The sequence below is a fragment of the Microchirus variegatus genome (genome assembly GCF_963457635.1).
Source record: "Microchirus variegatus genome assembly, chromosome: 21".
Taxonomy (NCBI): Eukaryota; Metazoa; Chordata; class Actinopteri; order Pleuronectiformes; family Soleidae; genus Microchirus; species Microchirus variegatus.
In genome coordinates, this window is record NC_139822.1 from 3,697,971 (window position 1) to 3,720,456 (window position 22,486).

General features: G+C 41.0%; 1 protein-coding gene across 1 annotated transcript in view; it reads right to left on the reverse strand.

Annotated features, from left to right (window-relative positions):
- Window positions 1-20,394, reverse strand: part of LOC310942406 (transcription regulator protein BACH2-like) — a gene marked incomplete at both ends in the record, with an annotated part of 32,325 nt that extends 11,931 nt beyond the window's left edge. The window contains 2 exons of the mRNA XM_083907786.1: window positions 14,361-15,764; window positions 20,128-20,394. Coding sequence (XP_083763912.1) covers window positions 14,361-15,764; window positions 20,128-20,394 — 1,671 coding nt within the window. The remainder of the gene's footprint in view (window positions 1-14,360; window positions 15,765-20,127) is intronic.
- Between the last annotated feature and the right edge of the window lie 2,092 nt (window positions 20,395-22,486).

Genomic DNA, 22,486 nt, shown 5'->3' on the forward strand with positions numbered 1-22,486 from the left:
TTCACTGTCATGATTCCTTCGAGTTTATGGTGTCCCAGAAGACTGTCTCGTTCGCATGGAGCAAGTTCATGTAAGTGTATTATGATAGCCCATCGTCTAATCAAATGTTGTGTGTTAGCTTACAGTGGCTACTTTGGCTAGCAAATCGATAACTAGTATAGCAAGCATGCCTTTTTTCCGCCTTTTTACGGATACTCCCTTGTCATTGATAAATATTCATCATTAAATATTGTTCACCACTTGACTAATGTTTCAGCCAGTCCCACATTTATACTAAAGAGCAACTAACAGCTGCAGTTAAAGGGATAGTTTGGGGTTTTGTGAAGTCTGGCTGTACACATCATCAACATTGTCTTTGTCCACGAAGCAGCCTGTGTTCGTAGGTTAGCACGTTCGTTACGTTCACTACGCTAATTAGCATATAGTGGTGTCCCAATACCACTTCCCTCAATGAGGGGAATTTATGGTTGAAGACACTCAAAACCAAGGGGAAATTTTAAGAGAGAGGTATTGGGACAGAGCCTTAATGACCTCTGCAGTCTGTATCGGTATTGATATCGGCCCAAGCACTCTGATATATAGGCATATTGGATATAAGCACTTGCAAGTACAGGTGCAATGAGCCCCAAGGACAGATTGTTATCCGATCTCCCAGAGGTGGTCGGTGACTTATTGTGACAACATTGAACACAAGTGTAAATGCATTGTGTGGCAATATTGTATCGCTTTTGGAAGTGGATGATTCCAATTAGATTTATCGAGAGGGGAAGGTGTGGACTGCACTAAGCCAAGAGGAGCTCACTTTTCCTCGTTGTATTTTGTGATTTGTAGTTGCGTTTAATTTGCTTTTGTGTTTTCTTTGTTATTTGTTAGTGTTTTATACCTATTTGTGGTGGTGATTTGCACTTTGGGGCTACCGTAGAAATGTCTACATGGAACACTCCATATCTAATAAATCCATGTCATTCGAACAAGTAATAAATAAATGACAAAACTAACCGATTAAGCTGAAAAGTATAATGACGTTATTAAAGGTTAAATGATCAATTTAATGGTTTATTTAATTGACAGTGGCGATTAGTTTATATGTGTTGTTACAGGAATCATGTTGTTTTTGCCTGATTTCCCGTATATAAATCAAATCAAAAGTTGATTTTCCATTCACTGATATACTGTATGCTAAGAATCAAACATTTTGTAAAATACAAAGTCTCCTCTCATCAATAAATCCACATAGTAGCTAATTTATACATTGAAAAGTTTGCAAATAAATGCTAATGAGCGACAAATAAATATACTTTATTTGTCACTAATTGAAATAGTATCAGGGGATGAAAATATTTCTTAAATCTCCAGTGGCTTACTGCAAAGCCTGCGTCTCATCTCAACTTTGTCAGCCAATCACAGCAAGATAAATGATCTGCCATCTGTTTCTACTCCTTCCGTTTCCACTATACTTTATCTCTCACACACATATATTTTCTTCACACATGCATACATTTTCTTCTTATATACATATATTATTTAAAATATTACTATTACTAACATTATGACTACATGTGCATTAGCTCAAAAATTTATAAATATGTATGTTAAAATATAGAAATATTAGAGCAAAATATATTTGTGTGTGAGTTAGAAATATAGAAATATGAGAGTAAAACGTATGAATGTGTGAGTCAAAAATATACAATTATGAGAGTAAAAAAAATATATTTATGTGAAAGGAGAATGTATGTATGTGATAGTGAAAATAAATGTCTGTGAACGGAAAATGTATTTATGTGAGAGTGCCAGAATGAATAATGTCTATACGACCCCTCATAGTTTTGTAATACTGCCACCCATTCCCAAGTGTGCAGGCATAGGACATGTTTAAAGGAGTCATATTATTTATCCAAGTTAACCTAGTTCCCTGGCCAAATAATACCATAAGGATAAGCACCATAGCAGTTCAGAACACTCTAATCTGTTTAGGTCCACCTTAAAAAAAAAAAAAAAAAAAAAAAACTTAACAAAACTTAAGGGACAGGAAATTACATCAGTCACAGAGGCTACTGGGAGCTAACAGCAGTTAGCATTTGGAAAAGTGATAATTTGCAGGCTCAATTTGGCACATTGCCATCATATATAACATGTATCCACAGGACAGATACATCCTCTCAGACTGGAAGTATGTGTAGGACTCTGTGCTGCACTGTGGAGCCAAGAATATAACTTTTTGCAGACTTCACGGACTTCCAGTTTTCGGATACTGTTGCCCTCGCCAGCACTCTTGTGTGTTTTACGGAGCTCCGCGAGACAACAAATCCAGGAATTTAGCACATTGTGACGGCCCAATGAGTGCGAAAGTCAACATCGCGTGTTTCATCTCCTGTACTTAACTGAAAAGTTGATTTAGCATAATATGCCCCCTTTAATAGAGGTGCTAACTGAATAATAGGGACTCCAATTGTTACAGTTTGATTTGAACACTTCGTATGATCTATAGGTCAGGGTCAGATATAGTTGAGGTTAAGTATAATGCTTTGTCAAGGCCAATATTTCTCAATTCTGGTCCGCAGAGACCACTGCCCTGCATGTTTTCAAATGGTCGTCATCAAGATCTATGCAGGGCAGGGGTCCCCAGGATTGAGAAATTCTCATCTCGGCTGTCAAATTAAAGGTCAAGACAATGCAGTGTCCTAAGAAGAATAGCTGCACAAACCTGTGTGGGTGTGTTGCAGTCTGTCCTTTACTCCATAGACATATATTTATAGCTCAATGACTCTCAGCAGTCACCTAATAAGGTTGAAATGACAAAGTGAGCCTTGGATGGTCATAAATACCCCAACCCATCGTCTGTCTCTCTGGTGTTCTGGTTTCCATTTTTAACATTGTGTGTGTCCACAATTATATCATTTTTGCTGGTTTTAAAACAGAGACAGGTTATTGGAAGTGCTGTTGTATGAGGCACGAACACATAGTCAGTGTTGACTTTGGGGTAGTATTGTCACAATACCAAAATGAGTAACCACTGTACGATACCAGACAAAGTATCACGGTTCCGGGTAGTATCAGGATACTGCAGCCTTTTTTTAATTATTATTATTTTTATGAACTGCAATGTATTTGTACAAGTTATAATGGTTGAACTATACTCAACAAAAATATAAATGCACAAACTTGAAATGGTGAACAAAAATAAAATGTCATGACATTTGCTCAGATTCTTGATGCATTTGTTTATGGAATGATTTGTTTTGCTCAAACCCAGTAGTGCAGTGTCACTTGGCCACTCCTATTGACTACAATCTCAGGCTGGCTTTACACGACAACAATCTGAACACAAACCGCAAAAGTGGCGTTGCGTTCCCACTTTTTATTTCGTCTTTGGGTGGAAATCTGCATGCACACGGTGACGCAAAAGTGTGTGAAAGTTGATGTAGTATGCATGCCAGGTGGCTAGGTGGCACTGTGAAGCACTGCCATACAACAACACGAGGAGCGTGCGCATGCGCTGAAACGTCCTTCTACTTCTCTCTAGTAGCGCTGAGTAGCCCACAGTCGAAAACCAAAACATTAACTCGGCGTAATTGCTGAAATGACTCCTGGATAGGTATCAGAGCAGCTAAGGCAACTTGAATGTTGGACTGATGGGTGTAATCCGACATGTTTGTTGTTGTTTGGCTGTACTGCACATGGATCTGATGTCAACGCGTACAGGAGGATAGCCAGCGTGACGACGCTGAAGTTGGCACCACATTCGCCCCCGGTTCTCTTTAGAGAACCTGAGGTGCCAACTTCAGCGTCGTGCCAGCGTGAGCAGCTCAGAAAACACTTTTGCGTTTTGTGGTGCCAACTTCAGCATCGCGCCAGCGTGAGCAGCTCAGAAAACACTTTTGCGTTTTCAACCCTTTAGACGGGAACGTGACAGCGGAGCGTTTTTAAGATTTCCACTCTGGAGGGTGGGTTCATTTTTTTGCGTTTTTAAGCCCCAAAAATTCTGTCGCCGTCTAAGCGAAAGGCACATCTGATAAAATATTTTTTCGGTTTCACCCGGGAGCGTTGCCGTGTAAAGCCAGCCTCAGATTGACACACAGACACTACTTATGGTCTGCTCAATAAAAGGGCACACCAAAATGTGGACTTTTGTCACAGATGTCACAAATCATAAAGGAGCGTGCCATTGGCATGCTGAGTGCTGAGTTGAGCGTTACAGCTGTGGCAACACAACTGAATGACGCAGTATTCACCAGACATGTCACCTATCGAACACCTGTGGGATGTTCTGGATAGGCGTATCCACCAGCGGGTTCCAGTTCCAGTTCCCCAGAACGGCCGCCAACTTCAAGTGGCTCTGCAGGAGGAATGGGACAACATCCCCCAGGCCACGATCGACAACCTGGTGATGTCCATGCGTCGCCGGTGTACCGCAATGCGTGAGACCATGTTTTGTCACATAACAATAAAAACTACAAGTTTTTCTTTGTGCTTTTATATTTTTGTTGAGTGTAATAATAATCATTCAGTTTCCTTTGCACATTAATTTATATTTAACCAATATAAATAATCAACTTAGCATAACAAATCCACTGTCTTTAAAAAAAATCTATTTGACAATAATGCTTCTTCTCCAACATAATTATCCATTGAGGACAAAATACAATAAACAGGAACTGATTCCCTGTGAAAACTTAATGTTTTATGCATTGTCTATGTGCTCTATACTTTGACATCCTGTATATGGAGCATATAGCCTAATATTAGCCAATGAGAAAATAAACAGTGCTTACTAACCTGGTATTCGACATATAAATCTGGGTGACAACACTGCAGGTGTTTTATGAGGCTGGAGGTGTTCCCTCCTTTGCCTCCTATAGCTTTGTGGCAGTGCCTGCAAAGTGGCCGGCCATCGTCTATTGCTTTACTGTCTGTGCCTTGTTTAAAGCCAAAATAGTTCCAACTGTGACTTTTGGAGTTTGGTTTATTGAGCAAAGTTAGCGGTGCCACTGATGATGCTGCCAGACTCGCCATTTGGGCCCAGTGCTTCTGCCATGGTGAGAGTGTTGTTTAGTGTTTGTGACTGTAAAACGTGCATGCGTCTGGGTGAGACAGAACTTTAGCTTGTTTGTTTTTTTTAAGTGAATTTCATTCGAAGCGGAGCTGTCTTCATGGAGTTTGTTCTTGCCGGCAGAAACACACAAACAGCCAATCAGCTAACAGACAGGCAGACCCAGCGTGCGGAAACAGCTTATCATATCCCCGGACGTCACCAGTAACAGGCACAACAGCCAATCATTCAGCAGCTGTGTATTTCGGTTGCAGTAGTTGCAATGTGGGTTAGTTTACAAGGGAGTAGCATGCAGTGAGAAGTCGGGAGGCCGGGAGGAGAGTAGAAGCGGCCTTTGTAGTGGAAACTGGCACCAGTATATCGTAATCCATGGTATTACCGATGTGTATAATTTCTAGTATCGTAGGAACCTTTACGATTTGGCACCGCGGTGTACCGTTGGTATCGTGCAACTCTACTTTGGGGCAACCCCCCATATGAGGAACCGGCTTGAGACACAGACCCTGGCCCACACTGAAAACATGGTTGCCAGCAGTAACACAAGGATAAACAGATTTTAGCCACATAATATAATCCATGGGGGCCACGCAGTTTGTGTCGTGGTTCTCACTGTAAAAACATGGTAGAGTAAGTTAAGAAGAGCCCTTGCCTAAAGTATTACTATAAAAACCAAACGATAAATTTAAAGTGATTGTACCCTGAGCAAACAAGGTGGGTGGGAGATTATATTTCTGCCAGTAAATCCTCCTAAATGTTAAGCACTGGGACATTGCTTAACAAGTGCACAGTTTTAAAATGTTCATTGCTTTATCTTGCTATTAGACAATCTTAAGCATTAAGAATGAAACATGAACGTTTCCATCCATTTGTAAACCACTATCCTTCCTGCACCAAAGTCCATTGAGAAAATTATGATTTTACATCACAGCACATGAGTTATAAATTGTAAGCTGTCGCCATCAGTAAGTTGATGTATTATTTTGTGATTTGGTGTTTCAAATCCTGTATATGTTTATGAAACGGACACAAACTTGATAAATAAAGGCAGCAGTCGGCAGCAGTCGACAGCTCTGTGTATATCATCCATCCATGTTCTACCACTTTATACTCCACATGAGGGCGCTGTGCAAATCTCAGCTGACATAGGGAGATAGGCTGGGCCATCACAGGGCCACATATAGAGACAAACATCTATCTACTCTCACACTCACACCTATGGTCAATTTAAAGTGTCCAATTTGCCTAATCCCCATATTGCATGTTATTGGACTATATGGGGAAGCTGGAGAAAATCCATGCACACACGGGGAGAACATGCAAATTGGGTTATGATCCTGGGTCTTCTTGCTGCAAAGGTAAGAGTGCTAACCACCACATCAACCATGTGGCCTCCTATGTGTGAGCTGAAAATGATGATTTTCTCTATAGACTTTGGTGCAAGAGAGAGAGCGGTTTACAAACTTCATTTTTTTTGCTTCAAGGCCATCAAGCAATTAAGCAGTGGTCATATTTTTCAGTGCCAGGGGCTCATTCAACCAAACTTCAGAAAATCTAAATTATCGCTTCAAGCTATAGTTTTGCTAATATTTTAACACCCAAACAGAGGGGCATCTTCACAGTCTTAGCCCAGTCTACCATGAACATTACAGTATACAGCTTACAACTGATAGCCCATAGCCAAGCAGAATGAGGCTTGTGACTGAAGGGTTACCGGTTTGATCAAGGGCAAGGGCTGGGGTATCCAGCGTAAAAATCTCTGCCAAATTAATCATGTGGTTCAGAAGTGGACAGAAAAATAACTACATAATACATCATGACCATTCATGTATTCATTTTTAACCTCCACCTACTGTTTATTTCATTTTAACGTTTACCTGTAACTTTTTAATTTGTCTGTTTTAGTTTATCTTCAATTCTCTGAGAAATGTGATACATCCATTTAGTACGGTAATCAATGGATGTCATGAAAACTGAAAAGGCTCATGATAGGAAATAAATTCCAGTTTCCCTGTGCTGCAATGATCTAATGACATTATTTCCCAGCTGGAATACAGTTCACGCTTAACTAGGAAAATATTCAACAATTACAACCCCCAAATAATAACCATTTATATTTGTTCATGTGAAGGGGAATAAAACAAATTGCAAATTAAAAAGTTCAGTGGAGAATTGGATCTCAAGAGGCCGATCTAATAATGGGAGCGGGCTGATCTGGGGTCAGGATCAGCAGATGGTGATGGGAACATGGAAAGGACAACTTCCACCTGCCTACAGGCCACCGTGGGCGTGTGTGTCCAAATATGGGTGAAACAATTAGGTCAGGGCAAAAGAAGTGGGTCAGACCAAAATGATATATGACATGTGTATATATACAAACACTGTGTGCACACAGAATGAAATCCCACAGTATTGCAATAGGGATCACAAGCCAGAACAGTGCACAGGTAGCATTGTTGCTAGCCACTGTCTGTTGCATGCAGTTTCATTAGACAACCTAAAATAACAGTATAGGTGTGAGTGTGAGAGAGAACAGTTGTTCATGTCTGGATGTTTGCCCTGTGATGGACTGGCAACCGGTCCAGTGTGTACCCCAGTGTTCATATCACCTGGGATTGGCTTCACCCCCTCACGATCCTGTGTAGAATAAAGTGGTAGAAAATTATAATCTATCCATCTGTGCTGCTGCATGGGAGGTGTTAGAGCACAATATCAGTATCTGTAACCAACGCCCTGACAACAGACACATCTGTGCACTCAGAATGGTTTAGGAAATCTTCTGGTCTTCCTGCACAAACATCTTGTGAATTAACATTAAAAAGCATCCTCAATGCATGTAAATGGCAGATGTGAACAGATAAACTGATGTGGTCTTATCGCTTAGGATACATGTTAATAGCCGGAGAGAACAGATAATAAATATGTCTATGTGCCCATTTTTTTTCAGAATGGGGGGGGGTCCAGACTTATTTTTGAGTACTTACTTACCCGGATTCTAACTCATGCAACCCCCCGGCAAATTGAGTTTGAGACCCCTGGATAAGACTGATCCGCGGTGAGCAGTAAACAATAAATACTGAATGGCCCTCATTTATCAAAGTGATCTCACAACAAAAATCATCATGCAACCAGGTTCACATGTGATTCATGAACTGATTGAACACTGATAAATGTGTCAACCAAAAACATGTTTCAGATGCCTCAACCCCTACATGTTAATGACATGGAGAAATATAATCTGGGCAAGAATAAGATTTTCTCCGAAGTGAAAATGCAAACTTTTGGCATCACATGTTTTATTTTGGCAGACAAAAGAACTACAAACACAATATGAAATTAATTCACCGAAATATACACTCGCCACCCACTTAATGAGGTACACTTGTTAAAGTGCTTGTTAATACAAATATCTAATCAGCCAGTCAAATGGCAGCAACACACTGCATCTATCTTGAAACAGATGGGCTACATGAACAGAATAACACACTTTTTCTACTATTGGACACGCTACCAGGTATAGTACCTACAATGATGTCCAGCCATCATTCCATCCAAGCCTTTGCAAAATACACATACTTTAAATGATGAAATACAGCAGAGTATTCTGTCAGCGTCTATGGCCTTATAGCCTGAATTACTGCTGCATTGCAAGTCTGTGCTGAGCAAAAAGATAAAAGAGCAGACTTTATGTGAGATTTAATTGTTGCAAAATTGTTGAACAGCAGGATTTATGTAATGAGATTGACAAGATGAAAGTGAAGTAAGTGTTAAGTTACTATTTTTCAAAGGTCCCCAATTCTGCTCAAACTAAACTGGGTAAGTCCTGGATATTTGAAGTGAAAACAGAGCCAGCAGCATTTTCATCTCATCGTCTCCCTCTTTATCCTCCACATGAGGGTTGTAGGGGGGAGTCAGAGCCAATCCCAGCTGAGATAAGGCGAAAGGCAGGGTAGGTTTTCGACTGTGGGAGGAAAGTAAGTACCCAGATAGAAAATCCAGAACGGTAGTGTGTTAAACAGCAACCGAACAGTGCTAGCAAGGTACTCCACCATGTGGCCTAACAATATGTACTCAACAAAAATATAAACGCACAAACTTGAAATGGTGAACAAAAACAGAATGTCATGACATTTGCTCAGATTCTTGATGCATTTGTTTATGAAATGATTTGTTTTGCTCAAACCCAGTAGTCCAGTGTCACTTGGCCACTCCTATTGACTACAATCTCAGATTGAGTATTTCAACTCACGAGAGTCATGGAGCATGGCAGAGTGGTGGTCAATATGCGTGACCAGTACACAGACATTCCTTATGGTCTGGTCAATAAAAGGGCACACCAAAATGTGGACTTTTGTCACTTGTCAATATGCCACAGATGTCACAAATCAAGAGGGAGCGTGCCATTGGCATGCTGAGCGTTACAGCTGTGGCAACACAACTGAATGTGCATCATTCCACTGTCAGCCGCCTGTGGACTCGTTTCAGAGAGACTGGAACGACAGTCTCCAGACAGTTCCAGTTCTCCAGAATGGACGCCAACTTCAAGTGGCTCTGCAGGAGGAATGGGACAACATCCCCCAGGCCACGATCGACAACCTGGTGATGTCCATGCGTCACCGGTGTACCGTGATGCGTGAGGCTAATGGTGGACACACACGTTATTGAAGTTTGTGAACTTGGATAATGGACCTCCATTGTGTTCTTCCTGCCATGGCTTTTGTTTTGAATTAATCCTAATGCTCGCAAATTAAAGCCACTTTATTGATAAAGTTATACTGTTAATTTTGGATAGTTACTCGTTTTGTCACAAAACAATAACTACACGTTTTTCTTTGTGCGTTTATATATTTGATTTATGTTTTCGAGTATAGTTTTTCTCGTTTTAACAAGATGTTTTTTCCCCCTTAAAGTTGGCTTTAATGATTGATTGTTACGGGATGTTTACATCAGGGAGGGATGAGTCTAAAGTTGTTGAGGCTCTGTTCACAACTGTAAAAGGAACTTTACTTTATCACTCCTCCTTTGTTTGTACATTTCAGTTGCAACTGGAACACATACAGAGGATCTCCACTGGTGATGCACAGGAGTTAAGGACAACTGATTATTGTGATCAATCGCTGAACATGTTTGCAGTTTAACTCAAACGCAATTTCCCTTGAGCGGAATGTTCGTTTTTGTACAGTACAATGTACTTTTTTGCCGTTTCCATTATATATAGTACCAAAATAGCCAGCCCCTACTGCTCCATTTTTTGGCACCCTCCCCTTGGGGTAGTAAAATGGTACAGTAACGACACTACAGTGAGTTGAATGGGTCACAGTGTATTCTCATACAAAGCTTGGCATCTTGTTTAGAGAAACAGACACAAACAGAGCAAGATGCCCTCCATTGTAATTTGTTGTCTTTGATACATAGCCATCATGTACAGTCCACACCCCACCTACCACGTAAATGTACTTTTCTCAGTCAAAAAGCAAGCCTGACCCAGGGCTTTACCATTCCAAACCGTACCATACTGTACCAAATTGAACCATGATGGAAACACAGCAGGAAGGAACTGAGTAGCGAGAGAGTTTATGTTCCCTGATGTAAACATCCTACAACAATCAATCTATAAAGCCGGGAAAGAAGTGATCTTATTATGAAAAAAAAATCTTATTATAACAAGAAACTATCTTGTTATAACTAGATCGTCTCAGGTTTTTTTCACATATGGCAGGTCTATGCTTCTGTACCTAACAGGAATATTTAACATAGCAGGAGCAGAATGCAATTTAGTATTGTGGTTGGTTTAGTGCATTGGTTCTCAAAGTGCGGCCCGGGGGCCAATGGTGGCCCGCAGAAACATTTCTGGCGGGCCGCAGTGAATTACAGTTGATAGGTTTAATCTAGGAGGAACTAAGCTTGTTAAATGTTTATTGGACATTACTGGATACAGACCAATAAGTGTAAACAAAAATACTGGGTATTTACCTGGTTTCTATATGGTGAATTTTAGTGTATTATTGGGTTATAAGCTGGTAATAAGCAGGTAGCTACAGCCCCCAATTACTAGCTATTTACCCAGTGAATATATGGTAACAGAAATGTGTTACATGGTATTAACCTGTAATTAGAAGGTAAGAACAATGGCCAAAATACTGGGTAATTACCCAGTAAATTATAAAGCTTTATTATATTAATGCTTAAATTACATTATATTAACGCTTATACTACTTAACGCTAAACTACAGAACTGCAATCTGGTCATTAAAATTAGTACAAATGGGATTTCTTTCTGTTTTTTTTCCCTTTTTTTTTTCTTTGGCGGCCCTCAGTCCAATCCCTCAGTTGGGTTCCTAAATTGGCCCTCAAGTATCAAAACTTTGAGAACCCCTGGTTTAGTGGTTAGCGCTCTTGCCTTTGCAGCAAGAAGACCTGGGTTTGAGCCCCGAATGGAATACGGGCCTTTCTTCATGGAGTTTGCATGTTCTCCCCATGTGTGCGTGGGTTTTCTCTGGGTTTTCCAGTTTCCTCCCACAGTCCAAAAACATGCAATATGGGGATTAGGTAAATTGGACACTCTAAATTGACCGTAGGTGTGAGAGTCAGAGTGAATGGTTGAATGGTTGAATGGTTGTTTGTCTCTATGTGGCCCTGCGATACACTGGTAAACTGTGTACCCCGCCTATCGCCGTATGTCAGCTGAGATTAGCACAGCACCCCCTGCGATCCTCCTGCAGAAGATAAAGTGGTAGAAACTGGATGGATGGATTGTCTTAGCCTTGGTGGAAAAATACAGTTGTTCTACATATTACAATATAGACATGTATTGTTATTGTTTAATTGTTAGCAGTGCCGCAAGGTAGATAATCTGGTATATTTGACACAGATAAAAAGCTGAAACTAAAATGTAAAATGTCTGAACACCTTACAGTAATTAATCTCTCATCTTGGGGCAACGGTAGCTCAGTCGGAGAGCAAGTAAATTGTGAGTTCGATTCCCGGCTCCGCTATCGCTGATGTGTTGCTCCTGACAGTGTGTAAGTGGGTTTGAAAGTGATAGAAAATGTGCTGCACATAGATGCACTGTAGGAAAGTATGTGAGTATCAAAACTGTAGTGTAAAGCAGCTTTGAAGCTATATAAATACAAACCATTTATCTTGACTGACTCATCCACAGGAGAGAGGACACAACTCAAATCTCAAATACTCAAATTTAATAAATATCCATATCCTGTATATGTGTGAGAGAGAAAGAGGAGATACAGAGAGTTGTGCTTAGGGATCACCATGACAACCATACAGCTCTTTAATTCAAAGGACCAAAGGGTTTGCAACATTTCTCCGGAGAGAAAAAATTATTTAAGAATAGTACATATTCTAACATGTCTACATTGCACCCACTGATAGAGGCTGCTGTTACAGCAATGTGTGCTTTTAGATCTTACATTCAAAGAGGTGAACTTCAATGCTGCCACTTAAAAGCACAAAAGACAAGAAAAAAGTGAATGTACGCATGAGAAAGAAGAATTGTATGAACAAATTGCATGGTACTTGTTAATAGTAAATTATGATCCTTCATTGCTGTAGTCATTCTGGAAGAGTTTAAAGGTATTCTATTAACTCTATGAGCTAAATCATAAAACTGTACAATAACTAAACTGGTATGGGGTGGGGCAGACTCTTACAAAGGGAATCAAGCCAGGGAATCAAGATGCATTAACTGAAAGATACACCATCCAACATTAAATGGGGAATTTGATTTTTTGGTGTCTTTGTCCGAAAATTGTGTCTTACCTCGTTGCAGAAACACACAAAAAAACTGACATAGTAGATGTCAGGTCGGTAGATGATGGCACACAACACCTCAAACACATTTGCTTCAAAGCTGGAAAAGGAGGACTAGACAGCGCGCGGCCTACAATTAAAGTCATTTTTACAAACGCCGTTTTTCTAAACGCTGTTCCTCCTCCACGACCCAATGACCACGGGGAGTTAAAATAATAACAGCCAGCCGGTAGAAGTTCGTTCAGAGGGCTGCACTCACCGGCACCGATCCACAGGCGGCCAGCAAAACACAGCGGCGCCATCTTGCGATAAAAACAACATAGTCACGCATACACATTGTTCACCGGACATAGAGTTAATTTCTATTAAAGCCTGTCCTTTTTTCCTGCCCAGAGAACTAAGACCACCCCAGCCCCCAACCACTGACTGCAAGCACATGAAATGGAACAGATGCTAAGCAGGGTGAACCCCAGGAAAGCTTCTGGACCTGACGGTGTTCCAGGGAAGGTGCTCAAGGCCTGCGCCGCACAACTTTTGCAGGTCTTCAACACAATCTTCAATCCCAGCTTGCCTGAAATCAGCAACCATCATCCCAGTTCCTAAGAAATCAACCTCCGTCAGCCACAAAGACTTATCGCCCAGTTGCACTGACACCCATCATCACCAAGTGCCTGGAGCGGCTGGTCCTAACCATCATCAGAACCTGCCTCCCTCCCTCCTTTGACCCTCAGCAGTTCGCCTACAAGAGCGAACAGAGGATGCAATAGCCATCACATTCCACACCACGCTGAACCACCTGGAACACCGGGAGAGCTACGTCAGGATGCTTTTCATTGACTGCAGCTCAGCTTTAAACACTATCAACCCTGAAATCCTGGCCAGCAAACTGTCTGACCTGGGACTCCCCCCCATCCACCTGCTCCTGGATTAAGGACGAAACATTTCTTTGTATATTGTGCAATGACAATAAAAGGATTCTGATTCTGAGATCTTTACACCGACTCCCTGTAAAATGTATAGTAAAATTTAAAATCCTCCTTTTCACATATAAAGCACTCACACACTGTGATCAGACACCACGTCACTTGATATGAGGGTCTAAGGATAGAGGCTGTCACTTGCTGTACAGACTGTAAAGCCCTTTGAGGCAAATTGTGTTGTGTTGTGTTGATATTGGGCTATATAAATAAAATTGACTTGACTTGAAGTTAGCAGTCCCCACAAACATGAGTAGACCAGTGCATGCGAGTGTGTGCGGCTGCACCAGTGTACACACCCCCAGCATCTCAGTGCAGAGAATGCTGCTGAAATTTACATGATTTGAACACTTTTTAAACATGTGGTAGATCTTTTCATTATTCAAATTTGGCAGTTCATGACAAATTTTCATGTGGATATTACTCACTGTAATATTTTCAGTCATTTAACAGTGACTTACAATATTACAGTGAGTATTGAACTGAAGGTTCAAATATGGAAAATTAAATTTAGATATTTTTCTAATACTGGTCAAGAAAGTATAATGCAAGACAATACTGACCTCAGGCCCAGAGATTCTTGAGATGCTACTTTCACTGTCTCCCTCTGAGAAAGAGCCCGATTCATCACTGGAGTTGCCACCACTGGCACCAAATCCCTGCTCACTTTTGATTGTGGTACAACCCTGAGAGAAGACCATCTCCCCACTTTGGAGGTTCCTCTGATCTACCACCCCTGCCAGGCAGTGAGACAGTCCAGAGATGGATCCTGAGATGGGGGATGAGGAGAAGTCAAACTGTGGCAAACTGGAGGAGGAACTACTACTGCCTGCATCCTCTGGGTAAGAGCATGAGGACCGTGAGCTAGACGTCTGGATTTGGGGCTCAAAGGGAGGAGGAGAGTGGGCTGATGTCTTAATGGGAACAGGACAGCTGGAGTTGAGGCATGGCCGACCAGAGGAGAGAGGCTCTACCTGCATTAAGTTTGAGACTTTGTCTCTAAATTTATCATCCATGTAAGAATAAGCCAGTGTCTGTTGCTCTCCAGCAGCTGAAGAGAAAATTACACTGCGTCTGTCTAATTCTCTCTCATGTTTAGAGCAGGAGGCTTTGGACACTGGTCCATCCATGCTCTCACCAGTCCCAGTCAGAGCAGCTGGCAGCACATCTGCAAATCCAATTTTGAAGTCCTCGTGCCCTAGAGATTCCATCTTATCCCTCTTGACCAGTTCCCTATAGTGGTTGAGGGACAGTCTGTTGGTCAGTAGCTGCTGGATGGTAGAATTGGGCACACTGCTCAGATCCAGGCCACCTCTCTGGAGGTAGGAGCGCAGACAGGATGAGGGTGAGCTTTGGCTTGGCGAGTGCTCAGCTGCTACTGGAACCCCTTCCACCTCTAGCTCCATTTCCAGAACCTCCTCAGAACATAGCTCTGTGTTGCAATCATTGCTTTCATCTCCTTCCTCAAACGCAAAGGGTTCCTCTTTGATTCTAGAGGGTGTGAGTAGAGTTTGTTGAGCAGCACTGATGTCAATGAGCTCTGAGCTGACTGAGGTATGAGTGGGCAAAAGGACATCATCACTACCATGGTGGATTTCGCCATTGATCTTGTCAAAGATCTGGGAGGGATATTTTCTGTATTTGGGACTTTGTGGAAGATCACTGGAGAGTGGCATAGTGAGTGCTACATGATGTTTTGTGTCACCGAAGGAATCATCGAAAGATATTGGCTTGGAAATCACTGTGTCCTTGGCCACAATGTCATCATCATATTTCACCGTGCCATTACTGGCATGTTGGCTGTCATTCTGTAGCTGTTCTTGAAGGAAACGGAAGCACGAATCCTCCAAATTGTAAACACCAAGAAAGTCGGCACACAGGATGACCTCATGGATATTCTCCCGACTTAAAACAAGCTTGGCTGTGTAGGCAAACTGGAGAAGTGGAGCAAAACCCTTCACTGTCACCTGTAGAGAAGAACAGAGGACAGACTTTGGTTAAAACTAAGAAAAATAATTGCTTTATTGTCAGTCTTAACATGATAGTTCAGGCTTTTTGAAGTGTGGTTGTATGACAAACTGACACAAAGTCAACACTAATTTTGGCATATTCTAGCTTACGTCTACGGTATTATGTGCAATATGTTTCGCACTTTATCTTGCCATGAGACAGCCCTTACAGGTTTCTGGTAAACTGGTTTGTAATTCATTTACTATTTTGTACCATAATGAAAACTCAATGGTACCATTGTAGTCCATAGAGATCATAATTTTTAGCTTTTGGCATCAGAAGAGCTGCTGGTCTACTAATGTTAAATCTGAACACAAGATTCCAAACATTGAAGTCACAAAATAACACTTTGAACATACTGATGGAGGCAGCAGTGGATTGCAAATTTTCTCAACTTGGATGTGCATAACCCTGGATTTCCACTAGACGTGTTACAGCCGTTGCAAATAGCGTTCATTCTAATCAATGAGAGCATTTCCACTGGGCGTGCTGCGGAACGTCTCAGCTCTCAGTTGCCGCTGCTGAACCGCGTACATTTCGACAGAGCAGATCGCACCAGATATGAAGTCCGACACAGACAAGTACATCACTTCTGCCCCCCTTTCAAAATAAAACACAATACGCAGGTCATATAGCCTGTCACAACTTCACATCAACATTACGTCGTGACTGGTGCTGCCAGGTCAACAGTCAATTAATCAGAGCTCTCGGAGAGTCATAATGTACGACGAGAGACTGATTGTTGAAGTGGAGAAACATAAAGTCATTTATGACACCAGATCAACAGTTATTCTTCGTCGGAGAATGAAAAGAAGCTGTGTTGTTGTTGTTTCCTTTATACACACAGTCTATCACGGGATCTCGCGAACTCGCGTCCGTTCGAGATTATCGCGTGATCTTCCGTGAATACCGCTGTCTCCCAAGGCACCGGGCCGCTGCTGTAACGCGCCCGGTGGGGATTGACGCCGGGCAGAGGTCGAAGCAGAACCGTGCCGCTGACGTGCCACGGCTGTAACATGACCAGTGAAAATCCGGGGTAAGAGTGAGCAGTTTACAAAGAGACACAAACTTCAATTTCCACTTAGAAAAGTCGGTTTAACAATGAGATAAAGTGGTGAACATATTCTAAAGATACCATAGACTTAAGCAGGTATAGATTTTATTGGGTCAGCCTTGGGGTGAAGACCAATATAATATGTCCAGCTCAGATTATTTTACGAATGAAAATTAGGTTGTAGTTTGTTTTCTACATTATGATAATTATATTTCATCATGTAAGGTTGAATTTGTGAATTTCTTTGTACCTTTCAGTGTCTGAAATCCAAAACAAGGTGAGGTTGGATTTAAGTAAATAAACGGGACATGTTTGCCACCCTTAAACTGTGCTCTCGAGAAGGGAATTAAAGGAATTACATCTAAACCACGGTTGGTGTAGTGGACCCGGGTTCCTGGGTTCGATCCCCGTTTGGAACAACTTCGGAACAAGGGCCTTTCTGCAATGAGTTTGCGTGTTCTCCCCGTGTGTGCGTGGGTTTTCTCCGGCTTCCTCCCACAGTCCAAAAACATGCAATATGGGGATTAGGTGAATTGGTCACTGTAAATTGACCGTAGGTGTCAGAGTGTGAGTGAATGGTTGTTTGTCTATGTGGCCCTGCGATGGACAGGCGAACTGTCCAGGGTGTACCCCGCCTATCAGCCAGTGTCAGCTGAGATAGGCACAGCACCCACCGCGATCCTCCGGTGGAAGATAAAGCGGTAGATAATGGATGGATGAACATCTAAATCTCTTTAGATGAGGACTCACTTGAAAAAGAGGTTCTTAATCTCAATGGGACCTTACTGGTTAAAGAAAGGTTAAATAAAAAAATAAAAAAATGTAATTCAAGAAAACAGAGCAGAAGATTATGTTTTGGTAAAAACAATCTTGTTAAAGGTGAAGTAAGTAGTTTATAGTGCCATCTAGAGGAGAGGCTGAAATTTACAACAAAGAACTGCTCCTCTGCTCACCCCCTCCCTTCCCTGAGCGCTACGGTATCCTCAGCCGGTCAAATGTCGTCCTCTTGTCTTTCTCTGTATCAGCAAATGAGGTTCGTGAGGCGAGGGAGAGGGCGAGCTACTGCGGCCGTAGCAGACGAAGCGGAGAGAATGGAGGCGGGACTTCCTCTACAAGCAAAGAGACACTTGATTTGTTCTCTCGCGTTTGTCTATACAGGCTCCCGTAGAAACATGGCATCGTGGCAATGCAGTAGCGGCCCGCGACCATGTTATTTTACATGACTTTTTGAAACACTACGAAAATGAAACAAAGAATATTATACAGCGACTAGACAATGCAGGAGCACATAATATGTATACAAAGTGAATTTTGGGTCATATAAACCCATAAATACTACACAGTGTCCCTTTAATTCAGGAAAAAGAGAGATTTTTTTAAGATGAGTAATATGCTTCAATAAATTTCACGTGTTTTCATCATTTACAGCTTTTTGATAGGATCCCTTTGCGTGTTCATTCTTTTCACCCACCCTTCTACCTTCATTGTATTTGCTACTGTTGTCTGTACAGGTATATGGGTTTCATATGAATGTATGTGGGTTGAAGCATAGAGTACTATAGTGCTCATGTAGCTACATAAAAATGTGTGAATGTGAGTGTGTATATTAGTGTAGATTATATTTTCAGTTAGCATCAGCAGCTGCTGTCTTCAGTGACATAAAAACAGAACATGCAAACTCCTTGCAGAAAGGCCCTTGTTCCAACAAAAAAAGAAAATCACTATAGGTGAGAAACAAGGAATCAATATAGCAAACAGAGTACAAAAATATGATCACATATGATTAATTAATGAACAATCTATTTTTAGTATTTAATTTTACATTATTTTAAGGAAAAAATATTTTGTGCAAACATTTGGGGAATATAAAAACTGAAAAAAAAATTGAGTAAAGAAAATCCATCAATACATTTCCTCCACGCGAGGGTCGCAGGGGGTGCTGTGCCAATCTGGACAGTTCAGTCAATTTATTTTGTCCAATTTACTTAAGCCCCATATTGCATGTTTTTGCATGTTTTGCAGAAAGGCCCTTCCGACCGAGGCTTGCACCCAGGTCTTCTTGCTGCGAGGCAAGAGTGCTAACCACTACACCAACCGTGTGGCCAAGTAATCCAATTTAAAGTGAAAATTAATTAGACTTATGCTGTGCAGCAGACACACAAGACAAAAGGCATCAGCATTGCAGCCAGTACACACTGCTCACACATCCAGTGTGGACCTGGCTTATATGTCTGGACTTCATAAAAATACATTTCAGAAAAACAGAATTAATCCGTGAATCCCAATTTAAAACAAAAACCTTTAAATTTTAATTTACCAATAACCAAAAAGAAAAGAAAATACAATGTCTTGAATATTCCAGATTGCACATTTGTTGGGCTCCTCCGAGCTAATCTAAGTTCCAGTAATGTATGAGAGGGGAGTGAGTGGACAGTTGAGAGGATGTGGATAAATTAAGCCGTGCTTCATAGAATTTGATTTGTAAAGTGGTGCAGACCAGTGTGCTTCACTGGTGTATAAGATAGAGTCACATTAATCATGATGACAGATCTGGAGCATTATGAGGTAATGCCAGCCACTTGGCTCAGAAGAAGTTCACTGATTAACCCCAGTGGTGAAGAGAAGAGGCAACTATCAGGGGAGAGGCATGAATATTAATCCACAAAAAGGTTTTCATAAACAAATCAATTTGTGTCAACCGCTGCTGCTGTTTCGATATATGCCCACACACTTTTGTTTTCACCTCAAGCAAGGTCATGCTAGCTCAGTGGCTTTGGCATCCTCCCTCTCCTGCTTTATATCCTTATTACCCTGCGCACTCACACTGGTACATCCCCAGAATCAAAGAAGGTAAGGAAAATTAAGGTTTACAGGTTTTAAAATAGACAGTGAAGACCAAGGGTCTCAAACTCAAAATGAACTGAGGGCCACTGAGTGTCCAGTATGGTCAAAAAAAGTCACAGTAAAGTGAAAAAAGGCAAACTTTTTGAGAAAAAATATCAAAATAATAATATTTATACTGATATTGCTAAATATAACATATTATATTCATGGTTAAGTTAAGTTAAGGTAGCCTTATTGCCATTTTGCTCTGAAAGAAATGTAAGCAAACAAATCACATTTGTGAAGGAATTAAAATAGGTGACTAATTAATTTAGTAATTGATTAATAATAAATGAGTGAATTAATCATTACCGCTCTAGTAACATGTATACTTTACTCCATGTAGAATTGTTTGCCTATGTATTCTTGTTTTGGTTCTTTACCTTGTCTGGCAGGTCAATGATGGGCTCTGCCTCGCCTGGCGATGTGCAGTGCCCAACAAAGGCTTGCAGGAAGTAGCGGCTACTGGCAGCAAGGACAGCTCTGTGTGCGCGCACCTCCCTGCCCTCCACAAGCACAGTCACATCGCAGAGGATGCCCTGCTGCCGCTGCTCTTCCAGGCTCAACAGCACGTGGGCACAGTGGACCTTCGATTCGTACACGTACATGGGCGACGTCGCCTCACTTTCCTGGTCCTCACCTGCTGACATCACTTCCTCTAGGACTCTGCACAGAAAAAAAGACGGAAAGAAACAATGTCAGGTGGCTGCATGTGTCCCATGTTTGAAATGTGAAGTCACATTACACTATTCCATGTTCCAGTATCACAATAATAATAATAATTATATGATTCTACAAAGCATAGATATTTGTGAGCTTATGTTTCTGAATGAAAATTATTATATGAATACAGATTGACATATCAACTTTTTTTATCAGTTGTGGTGCTTTTGGATGTAATGAGAAGGAGGGAGAGAGATAACAACCATATCCTGATTATGGATGTGATTAGATAGGCACAAAACAAGACTGTTAGTGCTAGAAAATAAAAATCATGGTTCACTCACAGGGTCAACATCCTATCCATAAAACACACTCATATACCACAGAATCCATAGAAAACATGCCAGACAAATCAAAATAAAACTAAACTGAAATAGTCTTGAACTGTGGTCTGCTGCTTGATGGAGACTCAAATACTTGAAAAAAAAATGTCACTTGTAAATGTGGTTATGAGTTCACATATATTAAACAAATTTGACAAACGCATTTCCCACTGTTTGCAGAAAAGTGAAATAGCAAAATTTAACTTAAAATTAGATTATTTCTCTCATGCAAACCTTGCCAAGATTATGTTACCTTTTAGGCAATAACAATAATAACAATAATTAAGTCATAATTTTCCCTTGAAAATCAGTTTCTGCTGTGTAGATAATCAATAGTCGATATAACGTAGGCCTCCACACTGACTTCAATCAGCTTCACCCAGAGGATTTTCATTGTGCTTCATTTCAAGGCCACAGTACATAAAGCCCCAACACAGACAGCTGAGCATGCAGTCTGTCTGTCTCATCAGCCATGAGCTGTGTGTGTGTCAGCAGGGGGAGATGGGGCTGCTTTCTGCTGAGTCATGGCTTTCAAATTGGCAGCGCCCCACACTGGGGGCTTGTGTTGTGGCTTTTCTTCCTGTCGCCCACAGGCTAATCATCATCTCAGTATTATACATCATCTCATGCTTTCCCTCAGGAAAACTTCACACTCTGACCATTTTCCCCTCTGCCTTACGACACTTGCAGATTTTGCGAGGAAAAAAGGCAGGAAATTGATTCAATATTACTGCTATTAAACTGATGTCAGATTTGATGACTAATATTGTTTTCTCACTGAAAAAAAAGTGGGGTACTTTCAAATAAAAGTAAAACATACATTCAATTTACTGAGAGTTATTTTAAACAAGGGGTGGGCAATATGATGATATTAGAACATTAAGGACGAGAACATGATGATCTGCCAAAGCAGAGGGATGGTAGTATGGTCTATATAAGGCACACTATTTGCTAGTCCGCCCCCCATGAAAAAAGTGATCAAGCAATCATAGCAAAATATGGGCAATGCCATGGATTTGTCATTCCCCACCCAGTTTGATTCAGAGTAGCAGAAACCATGAAACCAACCACCAACCAACAAAATGGAAGAGTAAAAACCTCCACCTGCAGTTATATGGTACTGGTTTTGCTTTTCCCCAAATTAGAACACACAGACAACAGTTATTTGCAAAGTTTGCACAGACAACCACAGCTAGCAGTGGAAACAAGTAACTTTAGACCCAAACAAACGACTTCAACACAGGCATTTGATAAAGACTAGTGATGGAAAGCGGTTGAAGCAGTTACAGTTTACCTCACATTGCACTGTTGTTTACCTTCATAAATAAAATAACATTTTTGAGTAAGATGTCTGACTCGATGATGAGATAGGAAATTGTAAAATAAATAGATAAGTTCAAATTGTGACAGATAATGTTATGATCAAGAGCATGAATGAAACAACAGTTCCAGGTGTGATCATAAACCACAAAATCTGCTGGAAATTACAGATAACATATACAGTATGTACACACAAGTTTGGCAAAGTGTATTGGAGTTCTAGGCAAAGTCAGACCCATGGATCACAAAACATTAATGACACATAATGTTCTCTACTGCCATATTTAAACACTTACAAACTCTGAGACCAATGCAAAAAATTAGCATTTAAATTTAAAATACCGCTATTCTCTCAACATGTGGGTATCAGTTTATG